General features: G+C 36.9%; 1 protein-coding gene across 1 annotated transcript in view; it reads right to left on the reverse strand.

Moving 5' to 3' along the window:
* The window catches only part of LOC123528909 (uncharacterized), a 213,751-nt gene that overhangs the window by 121,891 nt on the left and 65,179 nt on the right, over nucleotides 1-26,681 (reverse strand). The window contains exons 21-23 of the mRNA XM_053521503.1: nucleotides 21,491-25,587; nucleotides 17,470-17,654; nucleotides 5,748-7,717 (exon numbers count right to left, since the gene is read on the reverse strand). Coding sequence (XP_053377478.1) covers nucleotides 5,748-7,717; nucleotides 17,470-17,654; nucleotides 21,491-25,587 — 6,252 coding nt within the window. The remainder of the gene's footprint in view (nucleotides 1-5,747; nucleotides 7,718-17,469; nucleotides 17,655-21,490; nucleotides 25,588-26,681) is intronic.

Genomic DNA, 26,681 nt, shown 5'->3' on the forward strand with positions numbered 1-26,681 from the left:
ATATGATTGTTATTTACCAACATTATGCATCCTATACCACGAATTTAAGTTCATTTAATCATCAAGCTTTTCTTGGAAACATTTATGTCAATCAACTAGAACATGTATTAAACTTGTCAAAACATAAAATATTGCAACTTTACAATAATACTTTTAAACAACAAATATTGTGATTATTCCTTTGCAGTAAAACCGTTGACATGTAATCAGCATAATCTTATGCACAATATGGCTATACAATCTTGGTAACCATCTGATCAGAAATATGCTGATGGTAACGTATGTATCCCAAATTAAGAATAACGAATCAATTCATTTTCGGGCACCAAAATTCGTGTTCAAGATTGCCATCAAATTGAAGCCGACCATTGTAAATCAAAGCACAACTACTTAATTATTCAAATTAATTATTTCTTACGATTGTCAAGTTAATTATTCGTAATTTCAAAGGCGGCGTTGATAATCTCGTTCTCTTGTATATTTGTAAGGTGGCAGCCCTTATAACAAGTGCTTTTGTCATTGAATCCATGAATCACACAACATTAAGCTGTATATAAGAAGATAAAGTGCTTATTCAAATATTAAAAATGAAATGTAACCACAAGTCACCGTTTCGGAACTTTTCAAAAAAAAAAATAAAAAAAGATCATTTTATTTGAGTACAACCACATTCAAGAACCAAGCATCAACAGAAACCGACAATTCTACATATAAAATTTCATTCAGAATTAACAGTTCTATTAAGTCTGTCTTTACTGTAAAGACTTTTTCAAATATATTTACAGTCTTGTAAAAAATATTTCAAGATATATCACGGTTGGAACAAAATTTTATGCCCTTTAACTGTTAGATTTTTACCTTAACAATAACCCCAGGTCAACAGTGAGTTATTATTACTGATATACGCACACATCCACCAATAACCTTTTTATTGATACATACGTTACCGATCACTGTGCTATGGGTACCACGGGTATGCTGTTTCCATTCATTTTGTATTTAAAAAAATGTCAAACATCTATCTTTATGATAAAAATGCTATGACCTACGACCAATTCTGTAAACAAAACCTTTTTAACAAGAAATTAATATTAAAGCATATATTATCAGATTTTAAAAATAGAATTTGCATGCCGTTTTGAACAAAAATAGTGATAAAAACAAAACTTTTCAGCAAATTAAAATGCCCGAGCGTTTTATCTTGGAACCTTGACTTCAAAAAATAAAAGAAGCCTCATGTTGTATAAAATGGTCTGTCAGTAAGATATCAAGTATGAAAGGATACATACGTTACCATACGTAACGTATGTATCAATAGTTTGTACTGTGTTCATGGCGTACTCAAAATGTATAACAACATAAATTTAATTGAAACAAAAAATATAATTGTCATATAATCACAAATAGGTTTTATAGGTTTAAAATATATTTGTAAATATCAAATTAGCTTCCTATATAAACCAAACATTACCAGCGGAGCCCGTTGAACATTTTCAGAAATAGAAAACACGTCTTCAGGGACAAATGTGCGACTTTACATGTGTGAAATCTGCATCTTATGACGTAGGCGATACAAACTGATGACACTGTCAATTAAAACTGACTGACACTTTCTTGTTAATGTTATTTTAAATAAGACTGGTAACGCTTGTATCGATCACGTATCATTTTGCCATTTCTTATGCCAAAAAAAACTACTCTTAGCTCAACATGAATTGCTGTGATTTTCAATGTCTTAGAATAAAGGTAACATTTGTATCACAGAAAGTGGAATCTTTAAGGAAGGTTTAAGTGAAAAATATATCACTACTAAGTGTATCTTGTATCAAATGTTATAACATGTAGTTGAAACAAAACTAGAAATAACCTCTAAAGACATAAAAACGCTATTCTTTGTATGTCAAGCTCATATATTCATAGTAGGAATTAGATCCATAACATACGTATCCCTTCATCGGCGTCATATCTATTTTATTGTTTAGGGATCGTAATAACACAAACATACATATTATGATGCAGTTATTAGTAATTAGGGAATATGTATTCTTTGCATTTACTAAAAAAATCCGTCATTAACTATAAAAGCGATCGAGCGTTGAGAAGTTTTGTACAAAACTTGCGCATGGCATCAGTAACGTATGTATTATTTTAAATTGTCTCTAGACTAGTACATGTTTGGATTATGGATCAGATAAATCCATTTGACATTAGGTAACAAGTATAAACACATATTCATTGAAATTATAGTATGTTTAATTTGCTTCTGGAGCCTATTTTTAAACGACCACAATAATGAACACTCGATTGTTTGTCATGACTTTTAACGAGGGAATGGTTTACACTATGGTTCACCTGCAGTATTAATGTAGTTTAACAGCAAGGGTCACGATTTAGACTTCTTTAATTATTACATGGTAGAGAAATGTCGATTGGTTAACTCAGAAACGATGAGAGAAAACTGTAAATTCCGTTTGAAAAAAATTTGCTCTGCACCTTATCCTCTAATTTTCGCACACTGTTCCTTATCATCAGACAAAAATTGTGTTTTTTTGAAAATACGAATTGTGATCTGCTCAAAACCAACAGTATTAGATAAGTATGTGGAAATATTCCTTCAACTCGGAAAACAGCTTACAACCTGCGGTATCTTAGGTAAAAAAGACCATTTTTGCAAGTCGCACTATTCCTTATCCCGTGTTTACCGGAGAATTTTCCATCGATTCGAATCTCATGACCAGCATTCCAGACAAATTACAGTACTGTTTCCAAAGTGAAAGGTACCGGTAGATAGAGAAAACAGTGGAGCAGGTTGATAGACATGTGTTATTGTCTAGATATCCTTGAAAAAGAAAAAATGTAAGAAAAACTCACATTTTCAGTTTTGGCCGCCATTTTTTTTCCATGGTAAGGAGTAGATCGAATACCCCCCTTGTTCATGGATGGCAGAGTTATGGACTGGACATGAAACAGACCCTGTTAACCTTTGACTTCTATGTGTGACCTTGACCTTGGAGCTAGGGGTCTGGGTCTTGCGCATGATACGTCGTCTCATAATGGTGAACATTTATGCCAAGTTATTTCAAAATCCCTTCATGGATGGCAGAGTTATGGACCGAACACGAAACAGACCCTGTTAACCTTTGACCTCTAAGTGTGACCTTGAAGCTAGGGGTCTGGGTCTTGCGCATGACGTGTCGTCTCATTATGGTGAACATTTATGCCAAGTTATTTCAAAATCCCTTCATGGATGGCAGCGTTACAGCCCAGACAAGAATTTACACGCACGCACAGACGGACAGTGAGATTTTAATATGCCCACCTTCGGGGGCATAAAAACAACAGCTGTGAATGAGATCATTAATACAAACAGAAGATTAAATAATTAGTGCAAGCAATGCTACCTTTAACTGTGTATCTCACAAGGTTGATAAAATTTGCACCACCTATATACAACTCCCTTACAGAAGCAAGCCTCTGTGGCGTACATGCTGCGTATTTGCTGTGTATATGCTGTGAACACAGTAGTACGCCAGAGGAGTACATTTTACATACACCGCATGCCGCGTGCTATTTCGATGAGTACACAGCATGTACGCAGGAGGTCACTAGTACACTTCAAGTACGCAGCACAGACTCTGAAAATTTAAGGAGTACACTGCATGTACGCAGGAGGGACTTGTACAAGAAAATAGTACACTGCATGTACACCGCAGATACTTTGAAATTTGTGCAGTACACTTCATATACGCGGGAAAGACTTGTACAATTTCTTTTGGCATTTATACTTAGTTGTTTTTTTATAAGTTAAAGTCTGAAGTAAACTTCATATACGCGGGAAGGACCTGTTCATTTTCTTTTGGTGTTTATACTTTGAATTTTTTTAGGTAAAGGTCTGAAGTACACTTCATGCAGGAAGGATTTGTACATTTTTTTTTTTTTTGGAAGCAAGAACTTGATTTCCGAGTAACTTTAATCTTAATAGCATAGAATAGCTCAGATTACCGGTATTCTGAACAATGAAAATTTGCCAAACTATTTGCAATGTTCATTTGTGAAGCTTACATCTTAGTGATTTCTGAGCTGCACCTTGCATGCAGTGTAAAAATATATTCTTTTTCATTTTGAATTAATCCTGGAGCTTTCTAACTTGGATAATTGAAAAGCCTTATTTGAACTTCGTTGCATTACATTTTGTAATACATGAAATAATTACCAAGATAATGCCCCAACAGCGCCTGAATGAGAAGAATTAATAGCTCTCACTGTTATTTGAATACTCTTAAGCAAAACACCATTCTATCATGTTTTATAAAGGCTTTAATGCTCATTATGTTAACTCATTAAGGCCTCACCAAATTAAAAAGTTGTTCATCGGATTTGCCGCTTGTATATTTTCAGAACGTTTTTGGCTAACTGCGCTCGCCCCATTGGAAAAAATCAATCCAAAATTTTTTGGTGCGCTACTTTTTATGGACGTAAAAGTGTATAAATGCTTACCGGTATATAATTCCAGTCCTAGATTGTTCTCAGATGGATTTTAATCAAAATAAATACATACTACGCACACATCGTCTATAATAAATCATAACACTTATATTTCGTTGCATTAAAGTTGTTTCCCCTTGATGCAGTTACGCCATTTTCTTCAAATGTTTACCAAATTACATGCTACAAAAATTGATTTATTTCATTGAAAAGTGGATGAAGAAAAGCATACTAATTTATTTGATAACATCAATCTACATTATTTTGGTAAGGGTAAATACTTATTGATGCATGTCACTTACCTTTTTTCTGTCTTTTTCTGTCCAAATGATCAGCATTTGCATATGAAAGTTGGTGGGGTAAGGAATTTACATTATCACAGCAGTTTCGCCACAAGAGTACACAGCATGTATGCAGCAGGAGTACACAGCATGTACGCCACAGGACTCGGGCCAGGAGTACACAGCGTGTATGCCGCAGGCTCATTTGCATGTGAAAAGTGTATGTGCCGCGTACATGCTGCGTACTATTTCCCACATACTAAATTCCTCCAGCGTACATCCTGTGTACTATGTAGTCCACAGCATGTACGCAGCAAGTAGTACGCGGCAGAGCTCATTTGCATGTCAAAAGTGTACTACAAACGTACTATCGGTGTATATCCTACGTACTATTTAAAGCCCTTGATTTCAGTACACATCATGTACGCATCATATACGCTGTATGTACACAGCAAGAGTACGCAGCAGGCCTTTTTCTTCTGTAAGGGCTGTCAATCAATGTGATTTATGAGAGGAGACTTTTTTGACAAGAGTCTTGTCTGTTCAAGGGAGAAGGTGTGAAATGCACTATAAAACATCTGCTAGTTTGCAAGTAACAATTATCATTATTCAACTTTTAAGGGGGTTAAACAATATACACTGATTTTGTCGGAATCAGACAAGTTTGAGCAAAGTGCTACGTTTGAATTATCTGAGTTCAGGGAATAAAGTTCAACTGTATTATGTATAATTTGACAATGGAATTGAGCAATATATTTCTAACACCTTTTTACTTAGCATTTACTTTACCAAGATATGCATCAAATATTTCTGCAAAGGAATCTACAAGTCTTGACATATTTGATCATTTTATCAGAACTGTTTTACTTCATTTACTGATTACATTTATGCTATCATATTTTTTTTTTCAAATACCGAAAAACCAGATGAAAAAAAAATGGAATGCAAGAAATCGAGAGTTAAATCAAAACATCAGTTTACCTCTACTTGCTAAAGCACCACCACTGGCATCATATGAGTTTGCTGAACCAGCTCCAGGCCCTTCTTCTGTTGAATAACCTTGACTTGAGCCATCGATAGACCCTCCATATTCTACATCTAGGTATGAAGTTTCAAGGGTTACTTGGTAAGAGTTGGCTGCAAATAATCCACCATTGCGAACAGTGAAGTACCCAGACATGACGGTTGGATGAAGTGGATTCGTATCAGCTGTGAATACTCCAAGGTTGTTCACAGAAATAGTAGGAATATTAACAACTCCAGGATTTGGTAAGCTCATGGTTCCACTATAGAAATTATTAATAGTATCAATAGCAGAGGTACTTGCATTACTGTCAATAACAAATTCAGCAGCTCGCTCAATGATTAGCTCTTCTACACCAAACATCATTCCTCCAAGAATGGTTTTCTCTGTAAGCATGACAACTGTAGAAGGAAGAACAATTTCACCATCTGGGTCAACATGGAAACCACAAGGAGCATCAAGATAGGTATGGGTTGCTTCTACAAAATTAATCCTGACTTGTTGACCACTCTGTACCCTGACCATACCTTTTCTGTTACCAGTTAACTCATGAATGATCACCTCAACTGTGTTAGCTGATTCAGGATGGTAGAAATGGACATAGCTATTGCCTTCTACTTGTACTTCTTCAAACTCATAATAGTCAGAGTTTGATTCCATAACTACAGCGGGGTTTGTGGTTTGCAGGTCACCATTTTCTATTGTAAGCTTTCTGTGTTCTGGTTCTACTATGGTTTTATTTAGTCTGGGATTATACTTTAATTCTCTGTACTGTGGTCCTCTCTCTGACTCAAACTTGTAGATGGTGCCTGGACCACCAGCATTTTGAGCTATACCATTACCGCTAAGACCTCCATGAGCAAGGTACTGACCTGCAAATAGGTTCACACTTTCTATGTGAGCAGAAATTCTTCCACCACCACCACCATAGCCAGTTCCACTTCCATCTCCGCCAGAAACATCTAGGGTTCCAAGACCTGACATGTTGTAAGCTATAATGAAGATTGTCCCACCACTACCACCACCTCCATTTCCTGTGGCATCTGCACCATAAGCATTAACATATCCGTCAATATGGAGAGATTTACCGATTGTGAAGTTGGCAAAGCCGCCACCAGCACCTCCCTCAAATTCGCCACCACCACCACTGCCAAGATGATAGGGATCAAACAAGGAACCATAAGCCAATGAATCATCTGCTCCCCCACCAACACCACCATAGCTACCACCATTGCCTCCTGTTCCCTTTCCTTCACCAGTTTCTGCATCATAACCTTTACCTTCCATGCTTAATACACTGTTTGTCTCTATGTCTAGATCTCCCACTTCAAAATACCCATGATTCATGAAAACTGTACTGCCATATTTCATTTCAAGGAAAGCTGCAGCTATTGTGAAATCATTTGTTATCTTCCTGAATTCTAATATTCCATCTTTCCTGACATTGATTGTTGGTAATTCAAAGTTACCTGCATCAGATACATCGACATACTTTTCATTTTCCAGCTGTGCTGTCTGAGCAGTACTACTTACAATTAATGTACATCCATCCTCTACATACAAGTGGTGTACCCCTGTTACCATTCCGTCTAAAGTTGTATTGATACCTTGAAGATGAGTCTCAGTTGGAAAGACAATTTCTGCTCCATCATCTATGATATAACTGACTGGTGCTTCAGTGACATTAGACTCTGATTCAACATATTCCACATACACTATCTGGTCCGATCTGATATGCACTTGCCCAGTTCGATCTCCGTAGAATTTGTGTATGACAACTTCAACCTCTGTTTCATTTGGATGATAGAACACAACTCGAGCATATCCATCTACTTGTGTCTCATTGAATTCATAAAGACTCGTCTCATTTTCCATTATCATAGTAGCTACTGGTGATTGGATGCCATTGTTATCCATATGTATATACCTAGAAAACAATTTTTAATAAAGTGTCATAATCGACTAGTGAGTGAGTGAGTTCGGTTTTACGGCGAATCAACACAATATGGTCATATATCGCCGAGAAGAAGTCATATTGCAAACGCCAACTGTAAAGCATAAACATTGATGTATAAATGTAAAGCATACCTAAAAACATCCATAAAAAAAAGTAAAGAACACTATAAATAATGTAAAATATATCTAAAAACATCCATGTAAAAATGTAAAGCATATCTAAAATCAGTTATGTAAAAATGTATATGTGTGTGTGTTAAAATATCAGCTGCAAACATAATAATATTGCAAGATGTAAATAAAAATATGAAATGTTAGATTTTTTGATATATTCCTATCTGCTTTAAAAACGATAAAATATTTCTGACTGAAACGTTTTCAAATAACTCTTTCAAAGATTGAACGTCATAATATGTACTGCGCTGTGTAGCAAAGTCCACACAGTTGATTAAAATACCGTAATAATTCTGTTTATAGCCCATGCTCTAATAAATGCCCAGTTCCGACTTTTTGTAAAAAAACCGGCCTTTTTTTAAAAAAAAATCAAAAATACTATGTTATCTAATAAGCGCCCATCCTATGAATCTTAGAAAATAATCCTACCTTTTATCAGTTAAACAGCAAGTTAATTCTTATTTCCCTTCTGATGTAAGAGCATTCATCACTTTTCTTGTCTTTAATTCCGTATATTTTATATGAACACAGTATTTCAATGCCCTTGCACGAACAATAGCACTATCACTGTGTTCGTTTTCCGGTTCTAATATGCATGTCAGTATAGTTCCGAAAGGATCATTAATTTTATGAACATAATAACCTTTTATGGCTGCTTTAAATGAAACTAACACACATGCCGCCATATCATATATACATGTAATGTGTATTGACTCAGGTAAACATGTGCTAATGCAAAGGCGCGCGCTTTTCGTAATTACGTCACGTAACTAGTCTAACATTTTGAGACAGGGGTCTCGCAAGGGAAATTTAATCAATACTGGATTCAAGGCACTTTGATCTAAAACAATAGGGTGTTTTTTAAATTTGCTTGAAAATGACAGAATCATGAACAAAAATACTTAATACTATATTCACGACAGAATAAATTAAATTTAATCATGTATCTTGTGAGTTTCGCTTGGCCGGTTATAGTACCGATATAATACGGCCATTATCGATTTTTGTACGACTATCACATCATTACTTTCTTATAGTCACCGGTACATTCGAAAATAAATATTACATCAAGATTTTGAATGTTTGCTAGTGATTTGTCTCTATTATTCGCCCATCCCTAACTTTTGAGCCGACCGTGTTTCTAATAAACGCCTGGGCTATAAATAGAATTATTACGGTATGTTTAATAGTTAGCGGTGTTTGACATGGTACACATTCGGGTTGATCTTCTTTATTCAAAAGATAAGAATGAGTCAAACGGGTATGACCTATTCGGCAGCGAGAAAGAACAACTTCCTCCCTGCGAACAGATCTGTTCCCTTCGTGCCATTCCCCTATAGTAGGTTTGATATCATGAAGTTTATTGATTAAAGCATTGTTCCATGACGATTGCCATTTAGATAAAATGTATTTGTTTATATTGGGCCTAAAATGGGTATGTGATAATTTCAAATTAGATTGTGATAATATCCTCGTTTCCATGAATACCAACATGACTGGGAATCCAACAAAATATGATAGACTTTTTAAAAGATAGTTCATGAAACCTGAGAAGAATATTTTGAATGAATGGATTTTCCATATTTCGATTATGAATTGACTGTTAAACAGAAAGCGAGTCGGAAAAGATAATAAATTTTTCTTCACTATTTTTTTTATATAAAATTTAGAGCTAAATCAATAGCTTTGGCCTCGGCTGAAAATATTGTTGCATTATTTGGCAAACGTAATTCTGATTGATGAAGGAGGCTGACAGCAGCACAGCCAACCTTTGATTCATCTTTTGAACCGTCTGTGTAAATTGCAAAATAGTCCTTGTAAGCTGATTTATAATCGACTACATCATAACATTAAATTATGTTTAGGCACAGTAAGATCAGATTTATATATACATATATATTGTATTATATATTGCAAATGTACAGCAAAAATTGTAAGGAGATATTCAATTAAGTTTTTCAACTAACAAACACATTTAGTGAATTGATACCCTCCATAAAATTAGTAAGTGTAACATTACGCTCATTCTCTGCCTACAACAAGAGTGATGTCAACATGGTACAACATGTCTGCTGACAATGCTTGACAGAATAATATTACAGGGACATATCCAATGAAATTAAACATGGAACTCCAAACAATGCACAGTTGATGACGAACAAACTTGAAAAACTGTAAAAGATTTAGTTCAGTATAGAAGGTACAGATGCACTTGTGGTTTTATTTAGTCCAAACAACAGCTGATAGAGGACAGCAACGCTTGACTTTTCAATAGATTAGTTTATAGGCCAGTTCAAACAAGTGAATGAAGTATTGCCATGCAATACAAAGTCCCCTACTGGAAGGCACCTAATTTTCTCTACTGCAGTATAACATAATGAACTGATATCTGTCAATGATGTATAAACAATATTGTACTACATATACAATATGTTATATTGTCCGTAAGTATTGACCTGGCACTCATGAATATTCCGTATGTTTCCGTAAATTAATTCTCGGTGTTCGGACCTAAACAGCGAAAACCACCGAAAATCCAATGCTATATATATACATCTTAATTGATAGTATGTCACATGGGAAAATAGCGGTAAGGGCAACCTCTAAGACAAGCAATCTCGGGGTTGCGTGTTCGAGCCCTACGTCTGGCCATCTTTATTTTGGTTGTTTTTTTTTCTTGTTTTTTTTTTGTAAATTTATTAGGCGGGAAAATTACCACACTTATCATGATTTTTTTGTTCATTTATGGAAAGGAATGCAGTAATATTAGACATTCTTCTATGTACATGACACTGCGCCGTTTTGAAAATGTCGAATAAAAAATCTTTAAAACATCTTAGATCTAAAGACAAGTTATTTGTCACCAACGTGTCCGAGTACTTCAAGAAAAATCCAGGACCGGACAAACGTTCATTTATTCAACGGACAATCCAAGCAACTGGAGTCAGCAGACGAACAATTTTCAGACTGCGGAAAGAGCTGAGGGATTCAGGAATTCTTAGGTCGCCGCAACGTTCGAAACGAGCACCATACAAACCAGTTGATGGTTTTGACGAGTCTGTCATAAGGAACAAGATTCATGAATTTTACACTCATCGCCGTCAGCTGCCGACTTTGAAGAATCTTTTGACAGTCCTAAAAACAGAAATTGGTTACCCAGGCAGTAGATGGTTGCTACGTAAAACGCTGCGGAAGATGGGTTTCGTTTGGAAAAGAACAACCGATAACAGAAAGATTCTTATGGAGAAGCCCACCATTGTGAGACAGCGACTGGCATTTTATGCTAAGAAGAAAGAGCTGGAAGACAAGGGATACTGTCTTGTTTACATGGACGAAACCTGGATCGACACAGCCTTTACCGCCAAAAGATGTTGGCAACGGGATGACCTGCCGGGTGTTATACCTCCTTGTAACCGCGGACAACGGTTGATTGTTGTTCATGCTGGAAGCCGCAACGGTTTTATCAAGGGAGCTCAACTGGTGTACAAAGCATCATCCTCATCTGGAGATTATCACCATGAAATGAACGGGCAAAACTTTACGAAATGGTTGAAAGAAAAGCTACTTCCTAATCTACATAGCCCCAGTGCGATCGTGATGAACAACGCAAGTTACCACTCGATGCAAGCAGAGAAGTTCCCGACTTCTAGTACTAGGAAGCAGGAAATTAAGGTACACTGTAATTGATTAAACTTGAAATAAATCCGTGTAATAAGAAATATTTTATTTGTTTTTCAATTATATTTTGCATTTTGAAATACTTTCTCTTTTTGTCATTTTTCAGGAATGGCTTCGAAAACACAACATTGCCTTTGACGACGGCTTGTTGAAACCACAACTTCTAAATCTGTGCAGACTGCATAAACCAGAACCTTCATACTCCGTGGACCAGATCATACGACGTCATGGTCATGAAGTCCTGCGTCTCCCGCCTTACCATCCTGATTTCAATGCCATAGAGTTGATTTGGAGCCAGTTAAAGACCCTTGTTCGCCATCGGAATTTTACTTTTAGGTTAGTATAATATCAGATGAAAAATTTTCAATGTTAGCATTTAATAAAATGTAACCCTTTAATTTTACACTGCGTTGCTTATACATATGTGCCTTTCCATCATTTCAGACTTGATGACACACTGAATCTAACCAACGCTGCCTTTGCGGAGATTGGGGAGGATAGATGGAGAAACGCCTGTGATCACGTCGAGAAGGCGATAGAAAAGATGATGGCATGCGATCATTACACAGGTGAACATAAGAATAGAATTGTCATTAACCTGGCAGATGACACGACTGATTCCAATGACGGAAGTAGCACTGACACAGCCAGTATGGGTAGCACAACTGATACCGCCAGCGAAATGGAATGAGCAGAACTTCTGTTGTTTTGTACTGTTTATGAAAATAAATATTATATTGCGAATAAAAAAAAATAATGATAAAAAAACACAATTAAGAAACGTTAAAAAAGGTACATAAATTGATGTTAGAATAAAGCAAAAGAGATAAAATTTCAGTGAAACCAAAAAAAATTGGAATGAAACAAATCAAATTCGATCCCATGATTACGTGCGCAGAAGGCAAACAACTTTACCACTACGCCAGCGCACCATTACTATACCATATTGATTATTTCGGCAAAATATAGATTTCTTACTGATATAAATAACCAATGGTAATACGTAAAATAACAAAAACGCCCGAAAATATCGACGAAGATTAATGAGTGCCAGGTCAATACTTACGGACAATAACAACACACTTGGATTAAAATGTGCATATATAAAAACCCACAGTTGTTTTCATATTGAATTTTTTTGGCTGATTATAAAAATGTTATCATGTAAGTTATTTCTAGTAACAACAAAGGGAAATTAATCTTTAAAAAAAAAAAAAAAATCTATATAATATAAGTCCACCAGAAACTCTTTACCAGGTAGAGATAGGTCAAAATACACCTAAAAATTGGATGTAACATGCATGCTGTACCACAGAAAAGTGGTCTCGATTTTTTTCTACCGCCAGTAATAAAAGTTACAATAAAATCTATTTATAGTAATAACAAAGGGACGTAAGTCTAAAAACAAGGGTGCCTCATGGTGGTGAACATTTGGTCTAAGTTACATCAAAATCCCTCCATGCATGAAGAAGAAATGTTCCGTACAGTTATTCTTGAATTTGACCTTTGACCTCTAAATATGACCTTGACCTTAGACCTAGGGACCTGGTGTTTGTGCATGACATGTTGTCTCATCCAGAAGAATATTTGTGCCAACAGATATCTAAATCCTGCTTTGCATGACAAAGTTATAAACCGGACAGGAAAAAAATCCTCTTGACCTTTGATCTCAAAGTGTGACCTTGACCTTTAAGCTAGGGTACTGGGTGTTGCGCATGACATGTCGTCTCATCATGGGGAACATTTATGCCAAGTAATACTGTAATCCCTTGATGGATGACAGAGTTCTGGATCAGATAGGGAAAAAACCTTATTGACCTTTGACCTCCAATTGTGACCTTGACCTTTGAGCTAAGGGTCTGGGCTTTGCGCATGACATGTTGTCTCATCATGGGGAACATTTGTGCCAAGTAATATTAAAATCCCTTCATGGATGGCAGAGTTATGGACAGGACAGGAAAAAAACTCTGTTGACCTTTGACCCTCAATTGTGACCTTGACCTTTGAGCTAGGGGTCCGGGATTTGCGCATGACACGTCGTCTCATCATGGGGAACACTTGTGCTAAGTGATATTAAAATCCCTTAATGAATGTCAGAGTTATGGACCGGACACGAAACAGACTCTGTTCATGCTATGTTAACATTTGACTGCTAAGTGTGACCTTGACCTTTGAGCTAGGGGTCTGAAATTGTGCAAGACACATCATCTTATTATGAGGTACATTTGTGCCAAGTAATATTAAAATCCCTTCATGGATGGGAGAGTTATGGACCGGACAGGAAAAAAGCCTTGTTGACCTTTGACCTCCAATTGTGACCTTGACCTTTAAGCTAGGGGTCCAGGTTTTGCGCATGACACGTCGTCTCCTCATGGGGAACATTTGTGCCAAGTAATATTAAAATCTCTTCATGGATGGGAGAGATATGGACTGGACAGGAAAAAAGCCCTGTTGACCTTTGACCTCCAATTGTGACCTTGACCTTTGAGCTAGGGGTCTGGGATTTGCGCATGACACGTCATCTCATCATGGGGAACATTTGTGCCAAGTAATACTAAAATCCCTTCAAGGATGGGAGAGTTGTGGACCGGACAGGAAAAAAGCCCTGTTGACCTTTGACCTCCAATTGTGACCTTGACCTTTGAGCTAGGGGTCCGGGTTTTGCGCATGACATGTCGTCTCATCATGGGGAACATTTGTGCCAAGTAATATTAAAATCCCTTCATGGATGACGGAGTTATGGACCAGACACGAAATTGCGGACGGACAGACGGACGGAATGACGGAAAAGTGCATTCCTAAAGTCCCCGAAACTGGTTTTCAACCAGTAGGGGACTAATAAATGATAACCAGAAGTTAACTAGAGCTACTTTTGAGAAAAGCGCATGTCTCCCACAACTACCTTATCAGACTTTCAGTGCTTTGATTATAAAAAAAACAAGTTTCAAGAGCCATAATTCCTAAGCGCCTGGGCCAATTTGGCTAGTTATCGAACCTGGCCGAGGACTTATTGGCAAACATATTTTGTTCAATTTTGGTGAAGATCGGATGAGAAATGTTCGACTTAGAGTGTGGACAAGATTTGTGAGACAGACAGACAGACAGACACACTAGGAGACAGACAGACACACACACACACATAGACAGAGTAAATCAATATGTCTCCCACAACACTGTGTGGTGGGAGACATAAATAGCAGTGTTATTCTGTCCTAATATATGCCAGCCACGGCAAATTACTTCTGACTTAAATAATCTGCTTGTTGAGAAAACTAGTTGACAATTTTCTCATTTTCAACTAATTCAACAGTCATAACTCATGAGTGAAGATAATATGCCAATAACATTCTATGTTTGGTAAACATTTGAAAAGAACTGCTGAGCCTGATGTTATTAAGTGGACACCGTTGATTTCAGCAATTTTTAGTAATTCAAATGCCGTAATTACAGAGCCTCTGGGACAATCCAGCTGGTTATCAAATTTGGGAGAGATGTTAAAGCCCCAACTTTTACTACCCTGGCAGTAAGTTTTGTAGGAGGAGCCTATCAAATTACAAGGCTACTCTTGGCTGTCTGTCAGCTAAAAATAGCTCACTTTCAATAATTCACAAGCAAATGTAAACAATGGTCAGTTGAAGAAGAAATACGAACTTACATGTTTTGATGATACAAATTATTATTATACATATTTCGTACATCCATATTAATATCATTGTTATGAAAAATTGAGTTGAGACTAGCATTCCTGATTTTTAAACTTCTTATTAATGTAAATTGAACAGTGAAACTCGAAATCAAACATTCTTAACTTATCTGTCATTGCTGGCAGGTCCATTAATTGAGCTAATATAGCAATAAATGCAGAAATAATAAACTATTGAAGTCTGAGATGTAGCACAATGCACACAAATTAGCTAGTGTTGCTGTGATAAGGTCTAATAAAAATGATAAGCTATTTGAAATAATTTATCACTGTATGTCTGTTATTTAGTTCCCTATATCTTTAAAACATTTTTTAAATAACACAAAAAATATAACTGCAGAAATGATTGAATATGATATTCTATTCAGTTTAAAAATTCAAAATTACTTTTCTGGAAAAGTTTTACAATGCACTCTATGTGTTAATTTAATTGATACATCAAGCCTTCTGCTGATCAAGTTTGTTGATAAAATTAACCACGTGGGAATTGTTTACATTCTCTGTTTCTCTAGGGTTCATGACCTCATTAGCTCCTCCCGGCAAATTCAAATTTTTGGCAGTTAGGTTTAAATAATTTTTTGAAACTATACTTCACAATTTTTTGTTTTAAAAAATAAAAACACCAATTGATAAAGAATGTTTCAATGTGTATTTATGCAATTTTTCATAACTTTTTATTCAGTAGTTTATTTAAAATTTTGAAAAAGGGCTCTCTGATGTGAAACATGCATAATTTATATAAAAACCTGCCCCAGCGCCATCTTCTGGCTTTTATATGGCAGTTGGGGGTTTAAGCCAATAAACATTCTGACAAGGTTTGGTGAACTAAGAGTTTGATAAGAACTGTACAAGTTAGAAAGCGGACAACTTTAATTGATGTTCACCAGATGAGTCTACCAGCCACAGGTAATCATATAACAAGTGCTGTTTCATGGGCAAATAAAGATTTAAATGAAGTTATGCATTGCATGTCAGATCATCACTGTGAAACTGAATTAAATATTTATAGATAATGGTAACTTAAACTGTATAAGCAAGAACATTTGCAAAGCAATTTAGATCATCACATTTAATAAGTGTGTGGAGATTCATTCCATTCCCACCAGTGGTTATTATTTTCCTTTTTTGAGTTTGAAGTTATACAGACACAATTATAAGTCATAAAGTGATTTTCCAGCTTCTCATGGTGGAGGAATACCCAAGGTGCCCCTGTCGGTATTATTTCATCATGGACTAGTGGTTGCTAAGATACCAGCTTCCATACAAAAACTCAACCAAAATTTGCTAAGTCCAAGAAAAGAGCACAACTTTGAAAACAAGAGGGCCACTATGGCCCTAACTTGCTCACCTGACAGACTATTTAGCCCTGAATATATGACACTAAATTATGAATGGTAACACCTATATTTTAAATAAAACAAGCAAATTCGATGAACTGGTATCCCTGGCCGAAAGGGTCTGTGGTGAGGAACAGCAAAAAAATACATCCCGCAAAAAGTTAAGAATGTTACAAGGAAGCAAATAATTTCATTAGTCAAAATCAAATTAACAGAAAATGAATGTTTTTTGTTTTTTTTTTGGGGGGGGGGGGGGGGGGGGCTGGGGGGGGGGGTTGGGTACAAAACTTTACATGTTGATTATAAATATTGATGGAAAAAAAAAAAAAAAAGTGGGGGGGGGGGGAATGCATGATCGGGGTGGTCAGCATGACTGGGTGGAGGAGTGAGGTGAGAGAATGGTACAACTTTGCATGTTGATAAATATTCATGGAAGGTTTGAAAAAAAAGAAATGAAAATGGAAAAAAAAAATTTAAGCTATTAGTATCGTGTTCCATAAGCAACCAGACTAACAATTGCAGACACTATAACAGTAACATCTCTACTATGTTTTACAGAAATACTCCAAACCATGTCTTAGGTAAAGCTCCCGAAAAGTTTGGCAAGACAAAAATTATCAAGACTATATCTCTCCTAGCAGGGGATAGAAAAATCTGTTCACAACTTTTAAAGTTAACAACTAGTTGTAGGAATTTCATACAGATGTATACTAAAACATTTTAGAACATGTCAATAGTTTCTACATACAGATAAGCTATAACAAACTAGGAACACCACTGTTAAGATTAGAAAATCCAATCTATGAAATTCTTTTGAAAAGTTTTCCCTACCTGTGATCTACCTCAAAGTATTTGACACTAGAATTTTTCTTGTATTTGACAATCCTGTATTCCAGAGGTCTTTTGTTGTTCTTTACAAAAGTAGTACCGGCTGCTGCAGCATGACTCTCTCTTGTTTCATTATCTTCACTCATACCACCCTGGTTTTTGAATGTACCTCCGAATGTGTAACGCCACTGTAAAAAAGACCCAGAAGTTCACTAATTTGGCTTACTTACGTTTTTGTTTTGTGCAAACACACATATACTATGTGTCTATTTTGTGAGAAACTAAAAATGATTTTTATCAAAAAATAAATCCATATCATGAAAGGTGTTTATGAGTTTTTGGTTGAGGTCAGATAGAATCTGATGTGACCAGCATGACCCATAACCCAGCGGGCATGCGACGTCAAAATGACGTCGGTTCTAAGTTGTTATTAGGTCGCGAAGTCGACAACCAAAATACAACGTCTTCCCGACGTCGAAAGTGCGACATCGGTACGACGTCAGGTTTCGATGTATCGATGTTGAATTTTGGTCGAAATTGTAATTGTTGCAAGTGGACCTGGTTAACGTTTTACAATAAAATTTAGTCATTTTCTTAATTAATAAATTAATCGAAAATGGATAAAAGATGCATCGCAATTTCTCCAGGAACTGCATTCACTAGTTTACCTCCCTTGATAAAGTACGAGTCACCACTAGGAGACGATTTTTCTGAAGTAAACATTGTACTTTTTTTCATCTTTTTTAAATTAGATATTTTTTAAACTCATTTTTATCATGAATTAAACTTAAATGAATCACAGAATCTTTAAAAATATGAAAAAAAATTTTTTTTTTACTTAACGCGCCAAAAACCCACGTGCTATATTCATTTCCGGTTGTAAACAACGAGAAACGAGTCAACAATTATACTTTCTAAATCCAACAAAGTTATCACTAGAGAAATTGGAATCAAAGGAAGTTTCACATAAAAGTCCTGATTTAGAAAACTTCGATATCGACGCTTAATTATAGCTTCTAGAAGAAAACCATTATGAAAAATAGGTTGTTTACACGTTGGAAACCCGACATTGAATTGACTTCAGGTGTCGACGTTGTTTCAATGTCGGGGTTTCGACGTCTAAAAAACTTGCATTTTCAACCAAAACACAACGTCGAATCGACGTCCGTATCCGACGTCGTATCAACGTCGAATGCCCACTGGGAAGGCACAACAATATAGAATTTGTGATCCAGCTTCAAACTGTTATAACAATGCATACTGTCAACATTTCAGCTAAACATTCATATCTGCATCAGTGTAAACTATTTTGATGTCAGGCTGCCAAATTAAAAAAATAGATGACATTATAAGTTGTTGTATAGTTTTAATTTCATGTTCAAGTGATCAAACACATCAAGTAAAATGGCATTGTAATCAGATTCCGAAGCACACCAGAAAGTCATCAGATTCTGAGTAAAATATGGAATAATTCCCCGTTACATTCTTGAAGAAGTTGCAATGTGGTGGCAGGAATGTTTTGTGGAAACTAGTTTACAAAAGGAAGTTCAAAAGGATAACCGAAAAGCTATGATGAAAGTAATACGAGGCAAACACAAGATGTCGTAAGCACTGTGAGCAAATGTTATAACTATCTGAAATTACAGGTTCCTGCAACTGTACAGCAGCTATATACCTTTAATTGATATATATTAATGATTATTAATTGTCACAGGCTTTTTTGCAAGTTCTGAGCATGCTGGGATTTTTTTTTCAGAAAACATGCACATCACATTACAAGATCCTGTCTGCAGTGTTAACAAAATATCTATCTGTATCATTTTACACTAGTGGCATAGCTTTTTATCCTAGATGACCCAGTTTTGATCTTGACCTAGATTTTCATTAAGAAAAACATTCTATGGTTTGAAAATTAGATAGAAAATGTGGCCTATGGGGATTCCAAAAAGGTTTTTCTAAGATTTAACACTTACCCTGCTAAATTTCTATAATGAACTTGTCCATCTTTCAATTTGGACAGTACCATTAACTGTTAAAAGGGGTGTTTACAAAAAAAGGTACTGACAGAATGGCGAACAATGCAGATCTTGATCAGACTATGCGGATGTGCAGGTTGATCATGATCTACATTGGTCACGAAGGCAGAATCAATCATGTCCAGCATGATAAGGGTTAATATAAAGATTAAAAATTTGACCCAGATCTTATATCAAAAACACTCTGACTACATTTAATGATAATCAGATAGCAAATGCAGCCTTTTGAGTGTAAATTTACAGTTTTTCTATTTACGTAAGTTAAACACTATTCCAGCTATTACACTGGCTGATTATGCAAAAACTTATATTAATTTAAGTGTTTTTTTATTACATCACTGGAAAAAAACACAAGAATATTGCCAAGCAATCAAAGTCCCTTTAGTTACTGGAATAATAGAGTCCACAATTTAAGATGGAGCAAATATTGGAATGGCTTACATATTCTTTATATTCCCATTTTTGATTATTGCAACTTGACCTGAATATTCTCCAAGTGCCCACAAGGTTTTCATGTATAAATCTCCTAACTTCAAAGTTATAGCACTGAGTCAACCTTTCTGACTGATTTGTTGCAATAGCAACAAGAATTTTTGATGAAACAACAAACTAAATGAACATGCAAAATTTACTTACAGTGCATTATCATCATAAATATTGTTTCATTTATTTAAAAATACATAAAAACTTTCAAAGTTATTGTAGGATCCAGATTTTCCAGATGGACAATGGACTTCTAGATGTCTAAACAAGTTGATATTGACGAACCTACCTGTCCTTTTAGTCATGCAAGAGAAACTATTTGCCTAAGAACAATGGTATTAATATATTAACAGGTTTTTTTTTTTATTGTTTTCTAAGCCACATAAGTATCCATGGGCACACAACGGACAAACCTGTATTAGTTCTGCAGACTGTTGGATAGTATTAGAGTAGAGTATTACTGCTTGTAAGCCAATGGGTATATCCAACTTGAGAGGTTAACTGTTCAGGCATAATACGGTGCTGCCAAGTTACCACCAAAACCGTTACCCGCTAGCTTATCCTCGTCAACAATGATACTTTTTCTTACATACCATATAGTAAAAATAATGGAAAAAATAAAATATAGCAAATGGCTTTTTCAGCACTCCCTTTTTAAAGTTGCTTATGAATTTATGGTGCAAGGTGAGTTTTGTTAACGCCTGTGAAAACACTGTAATTTCCTGTCAGGTATACAAGAAAATAATACAAAACCAAGTGATTCTGTATCAATTCAACAAGCTTTATATGAGCCGTGCCATGGGAAAACCAACATAGTGGGTATGCGACCAGCATGGATCCAGACCAGCCTGCGCATCCGCGCAGTCTGGTCTGGATCCATGCTGGTCGCAAAGCCACTATGTTGGTTTTCTCATGGCACGGCTCATATATAGCCTTAACAAAGGTATATACAGATATAAAGCACCGAATGCTCACTATCATCCTATATTTATATATAATAATAAAACATCTAATCTAAAAGCAGATATTCACAGACAAGCCTATTATGTATATCAATTATTATGTTGAAACAAGGTATCTTGAATTCCAAAGGATCAAGGGTTTAGCCTTGTGATGATCAGAACAGGACTTGAAAATGATAAGTAGTACAAGTGTTGTTCTTTAAAGTTGTTTCTGTAACTCGTATTCACTTATATATAAGCATGATATTTACATTTATTAAACATTTTGAAAGTACTAAGGAATTTAAAACACATGTTTTTCATAGTTTTTATTTATTTCATGTTTGCAATGCATGATCAGAGGGGTATGTAGTTATTTCAACACAGCCCATGTAGCAGTATGTTGAATTTAACATATGCAGACTAAAGCAGAATTTGATGAAACTTGAACATTTTTTCCCGATAACAGGAATTCTGAGAGAAATGAATGAGATACTAAGTTTTAATTGATGTTCTATTAAATATATGATTGTATAATGATATCTCAATTAAAATTTTGTTTACCTCACAGTGAATAGCTGCCCTGCCACCAGCCCCACCAGCTCCGGTTCCTGTTCCATTTCCACCTGCCGTGTCAATTATGCCATGTCCTGTGAAATTCATTGACTCAATGAGCACAGAACCACCACTGCCACCAGCAGCATTTATTCCTTGCCCATTTGTTCCCTGCAATGCCAGTGTGCCTTGAAGTTCAAAGTAATGACTTGTAATCCAGTGAAGCACTCCCCCTCCGCTACCACCATCACCAGCACCGTTACCACCTCCACTGCCAAAATCTAATGGAGAAAAGATGCTACCATATGGCTCGGAAGCTTCTGTAGGATCAGATCCACCACCATATCCCCCATGCGCTGCACCATATCCTATACCATTTGCGTCAGTGAAACCAGCTCCTGGACCCCTTTCTGCTTCATATCCACGACCATTGAGATGGAAAATCCCTTCACTCTCAATCCAGGAATAGGTGCTGTTTATCCTTGCTCTGTTCATGTACAGGTTACCTTGATATTTTACCTTAATTTCACTAGTCTCTATTAGAAGAAGTTCATCTTTACCAATATCTAAGAATCCTGCCTCTCCATTCCTCTTTATGTGAAGCTGATCCCAAGCAAAATGCCCAGGATTTGTTACTCTGAAGTAGTCACCATTGACAAGACTAGCTGTATTTCCAGTGCCCATAAATTGGGCGACAGCTCCACCTTCGATGTAAAGATTATCCACGCCAGTTACCTGACCAGCAAATGTACTGCTTGTTCCATGAATGTGTACTTCTGATGGAAACACTACCTCAGCACCATCATCAATGATGTAGCTGACTGGTGCTTCAGTTTTATTTGAAACAGATTTTACATATTCTACCCAGACTTGCTGGTTTTCCCTGATATGAAGTGTACCTGTTTTATCTCCTATGAACTTATGAGCTATCAGTTCTACTTTGGATACATTATAAGGATGGTAGATCCAGGTATAAGTAGAGCCTGTGATCTCCATTTCATCGAACTCATACAGTTCTCTCGGAGGGTCTTGGATTACTGTTGGGGCAGGGCTGTATTTCAATCTGTTATCTGAATGTATGTAGTGGTGATCTACGTCAAGAAATGTAGTATTGTGCACAGGATCATATTTTTTCTCACGGTACTCAAGCTCTCTAAGATTCTCTTCAAGAAATGTTGTACCCGAAGCACCTGCATGCTCTCCAATGTTATCTCCAGTCCCATCTCCACCATAGTTGTGATATTCTCCACCATAGGAGTACCTAAACCTACAATTGATGGCAATTCTTCCTCCTGAGCCTCCAAATCCATCTCCACTCCCAGTTCCACCATTGACTGCCATGATTCCATGTCCAGTAATGTTTGTAGTGTACATTAAAATACTACCTCCACTTCCACCACCAGCATTTCCACCAGTGCCATTAGTTCCAGCAAGAGTTAGAATGCCATTAACTTCAATTAAGTCAGCAACATTCCATTCCAAATATCCACCGCCAGATCCACCGTGATAATCCCCATCTGCATTTCCACCACCACTTCCAGCCTGGAGTGGTTCATAGATCGAGTTGTATGGTATTCCACCATAATTTGGTTTTGGTCCCCCTCCAAATCCTCCATGTCCTGCTCCCAATCCTGTGCCATCTGGCAAAGTATAACCTGCACCAGGGCCTTTTTCTGGACCATTACCAACTCCATCCATATTCAGTTCACCCTGACTTTCTATATGGGCATAAGAAGAATCTATCTGCACAAAGTTCATCAGTAAGAGCGCTTGGTATTTCACATACATTTCTGACACACTAATTACACAAACTCCTGTGATATCTCTAAATTCAGCTACTGCTCCAGCCATTATTCTCAGAATAGCAAATGTAAAATTTCCCGGTTCTGTAACCATTACGTATTCTCTGTTTTCAATCCGTGCAGTCTGACTTGTAGACATGAAGAGAGCTGAACCTCCTCTCACCATCATAACTTCTACACCTGTAATTAAACCAGCTAGAACAGTTCTTGAACCAAGCAAATTTGTTGTTGTTGGCACGAGTACCTCTGATCCATTGTCTACTCTAAAGCTGCATGGGGCAATTGTTTCATTAGATACAGACTCAACAACTTCAACATAGAGCTTCTGTCTATCCCTTACTCTAATAACACCAGTTCTATCTCCATGGAAGAGATGAATTTTCACTTCTACAGCCAAGCCTGTTCCATCCTCAGTTCCTGTTGGATACTCAATCCAGAGATTTGCATGACCTTCCAACATTGCTTCATCAAATTCATACTCTTGCTGTTCTTCTTCAAACAAAGTTGTATACAGCCAGGGTTCTTTGTGGTTAATGTAGAGATCCTTGTCTATGTCATCATTGTTTACCTCCAGTCTTCTGTGAGTGGCTGTCACAATTTCTTCCCCTGTCAAACTATCATATTTAATATCTGCATATTGTGGTCCTCTTTCATTTTCTTGTAGGTAAACAGTTCCGGCTGCTCCTGAAGGCAAACTTCCTGATCCGAGTCCTCCTATGACATTCAAGCGACCGATGTAACGATTTGAAAAGTTGATGTGTACAGCCATTCTTCCACCAGAGCCACCACCACCATTACCTATCCCTGCACCTCCATGACAATCAATATGACCAAATCCTGTAAAATTTGTCGTTTCTATAAACAGTCCCCCACCACTTCCTCCACCTGCATTCCCACTTTGTCCTGCCTCTCCTTCAAGAGTGACTTCTCCATCTATCCAAAGTGTTTCCCCAACCTTCCAATGCAAATAACCACCACCTCTTCCACCAGTGCCATTCCCATGACCTCCACCACTTCCTGGATGCGTTGGTTTGTATACAGAGTCATATGGTGTACCTCCTCTTTCTGGTTCAGGGGCACCCCCATGCCCTCCATGTGCACCACCATAACCATATGAGACATTTGATTCACCAGCTCCTGGTCCAGATTCACCACCATGTCCCATGTAGTCAACATTAAGCACACCCAGACTTTCCACGACTGCATTACTTGATGCAATTGTTCCTTTGTTCATCCACATGAGTCCTTCATATTTTATGCTCAACTTTGTAAGGTCTAAATTAAGATTTGAACCTTCCTTTTCATGGAATATTCCCTCTGAGCCTCTCTGTATAGTATAATGACTTAAACTGATGTTACCTTCTTTTGTCAAATGAACATAGTTTCCAGCTTCAATGACAGCAGTCTGTGCTGTTGAAGTGAATAGGCAACTTGCTCCTTCAGCCACAGTAAGATTCTGTACCATGGTTAAAAGACCACTAAATTCTGTCCTTGACCCAAGGATAATTACAGTTGATGGCATAATGATTTCAGCACCATATTCAATTTTATAACTAACTGGGGCAACTGTATATCCACTTGTTGATGGAACATATTCTGAATGAACTGTTTGGGTTTCCATTAGATGCATAAGACCTGTTCTGTCTCCATTAAATAAGTGAGCAACTAGCACAGAATTTTCACCTCCAATCCATAGAACTGCATGATTATTTGCCTCTACTTCATCAAATTCAAATGTGTATGCAGAGCTTCCATCATCCTTCATAACCATTGTTCCAAGAACAGGGTTTCTATTATCATTATCCAATAGAAGGTAAGTATAACCATCTATATATGTTTTAACCCCATCTATAATTTGCACTTCTTTCTTATCAAGTCCTATAGAATTTGAGTCTGTTGTATAGACAGTTCCGCCAGCACCATTTCTGGTTTCATCAGTGTCAGGCACATCCTCTCCAGCAAAGCCACCATAAGCTCTCAGATCTCCACTATATTCTTTAAACCACTGTACATGTACAGCAATTCTTCCTCCTGCTCCACCGTAACCTTGGCCAAATCCATCCCCACCAGTAGCCTCAATAAGCCCATGTCCAGAAAAATTTTGAGTTACAATATATGCACTTCCAGCACTTCCACCTCCACTGTCAGAACCAGATGCTGATCCACCAAGGGTCAATATGTTGCCATCAAGATGGAACCCACGAGAAACTTCAACATCTATCCGACCTCCTCCGCTACCTGCAGCTATACCACCTCCTTTACATCCTGTGTGATGTGGGATACTGTAGTCTCCATACGGCTTCCCTTCAAGAGTAGAAAAAATATTGTAATGAAAAACATGGGCAATAGTCATAGGTGTTTCCTGAAAAAATCTATTGTACATAAATATGTTTCCACAGCTGAAATTCTAAGACATATGGCCTCTTAGAAATTCCTTTACTCTGAAGATTATCTGAAACTAGAGCTGCTTTTGAGAAAAGCTCATGTCTCCCACAACTGCCTAATCATCTGAATAATAGTTTATGAGTCAACCATGCACCAAGACCTCAACTGCCTTATCAGACTTTCAGTGCTTTGATTATAAAAAACAAGTTTCAAGGGCCATAATTCTGAAGTGCCTTGGCCGATTTGGCTAGTTATCGAACTTGGCCGAGGACTGATTGGCAAACACATTTTGTTCAAGTTTGGTGAAGATCGGATGAGAAATGTTTGACTTAAGAGTGCGGACAAGATTTGTGACAGACACACACACACACACACAGACAGGAGTAAATCAATATTTCTCCCACACCACTGTGTGGTGGGAGGCATAATTATCTCACTGTTGTATTTGTGGTTTAATTATGATAAAAGATTTATTTCTCAAATTATAATTAGCCACTGCTCCTAAATATTTCCATTTTGGAAAAATAAGTGGCAAAAGTAATCTTCAATTTATCATTTATAAATCACTACAGATAATTACAGTACTATATCTCTTTCAAATATAATCAGAACTAGAAAATGCTTTTGTAAAAATGCGCATGTCTCCCCCAATGCAAAGTCCTATAGGCATGAAGTCAATAGGGGTCAGGAGCGAAAGTCAAAGAGACACTGATGGTTGGCTGCAATAGGGATCATCTACTTGGCCTGTCCAGTCATCCCGCTAAATTTCAACACTAGTGGCCTAGTGGTTCTCAAGTCACTGTTCGGGCTCCTGTGACCTTGACCTTTGATCAAGTGACCTCAAAATAAATAGGGGTCAACTACTCTGCATGTCCAATCATCCTATTAAGTTTCAACATTGTAGGTCAAGTGGTTCTCAAGTTATTTCCAAAAAATGATTTTACATGAACAGGCCACTGTGACCTTGACCTTTATTAGACTGACCCCAAAATCAATAGAGGTCATCTACTCTG

Source organism: Mercenaria mercenaria, chromosome 13 (genome assembly GCF_021730395.1).
Source record: "Mercenaria mercenaria strain notata chromosome 13, MADL_Memer_1, whole genome shotgun sequence".
In the NCBI taxonomy this organism is placed as follows: Eukaryota; Metazoa; Mollusca; class Bivalvia; order Venerida; family Veneridae; genus Mercenaria; species Mercenaria mercenaria.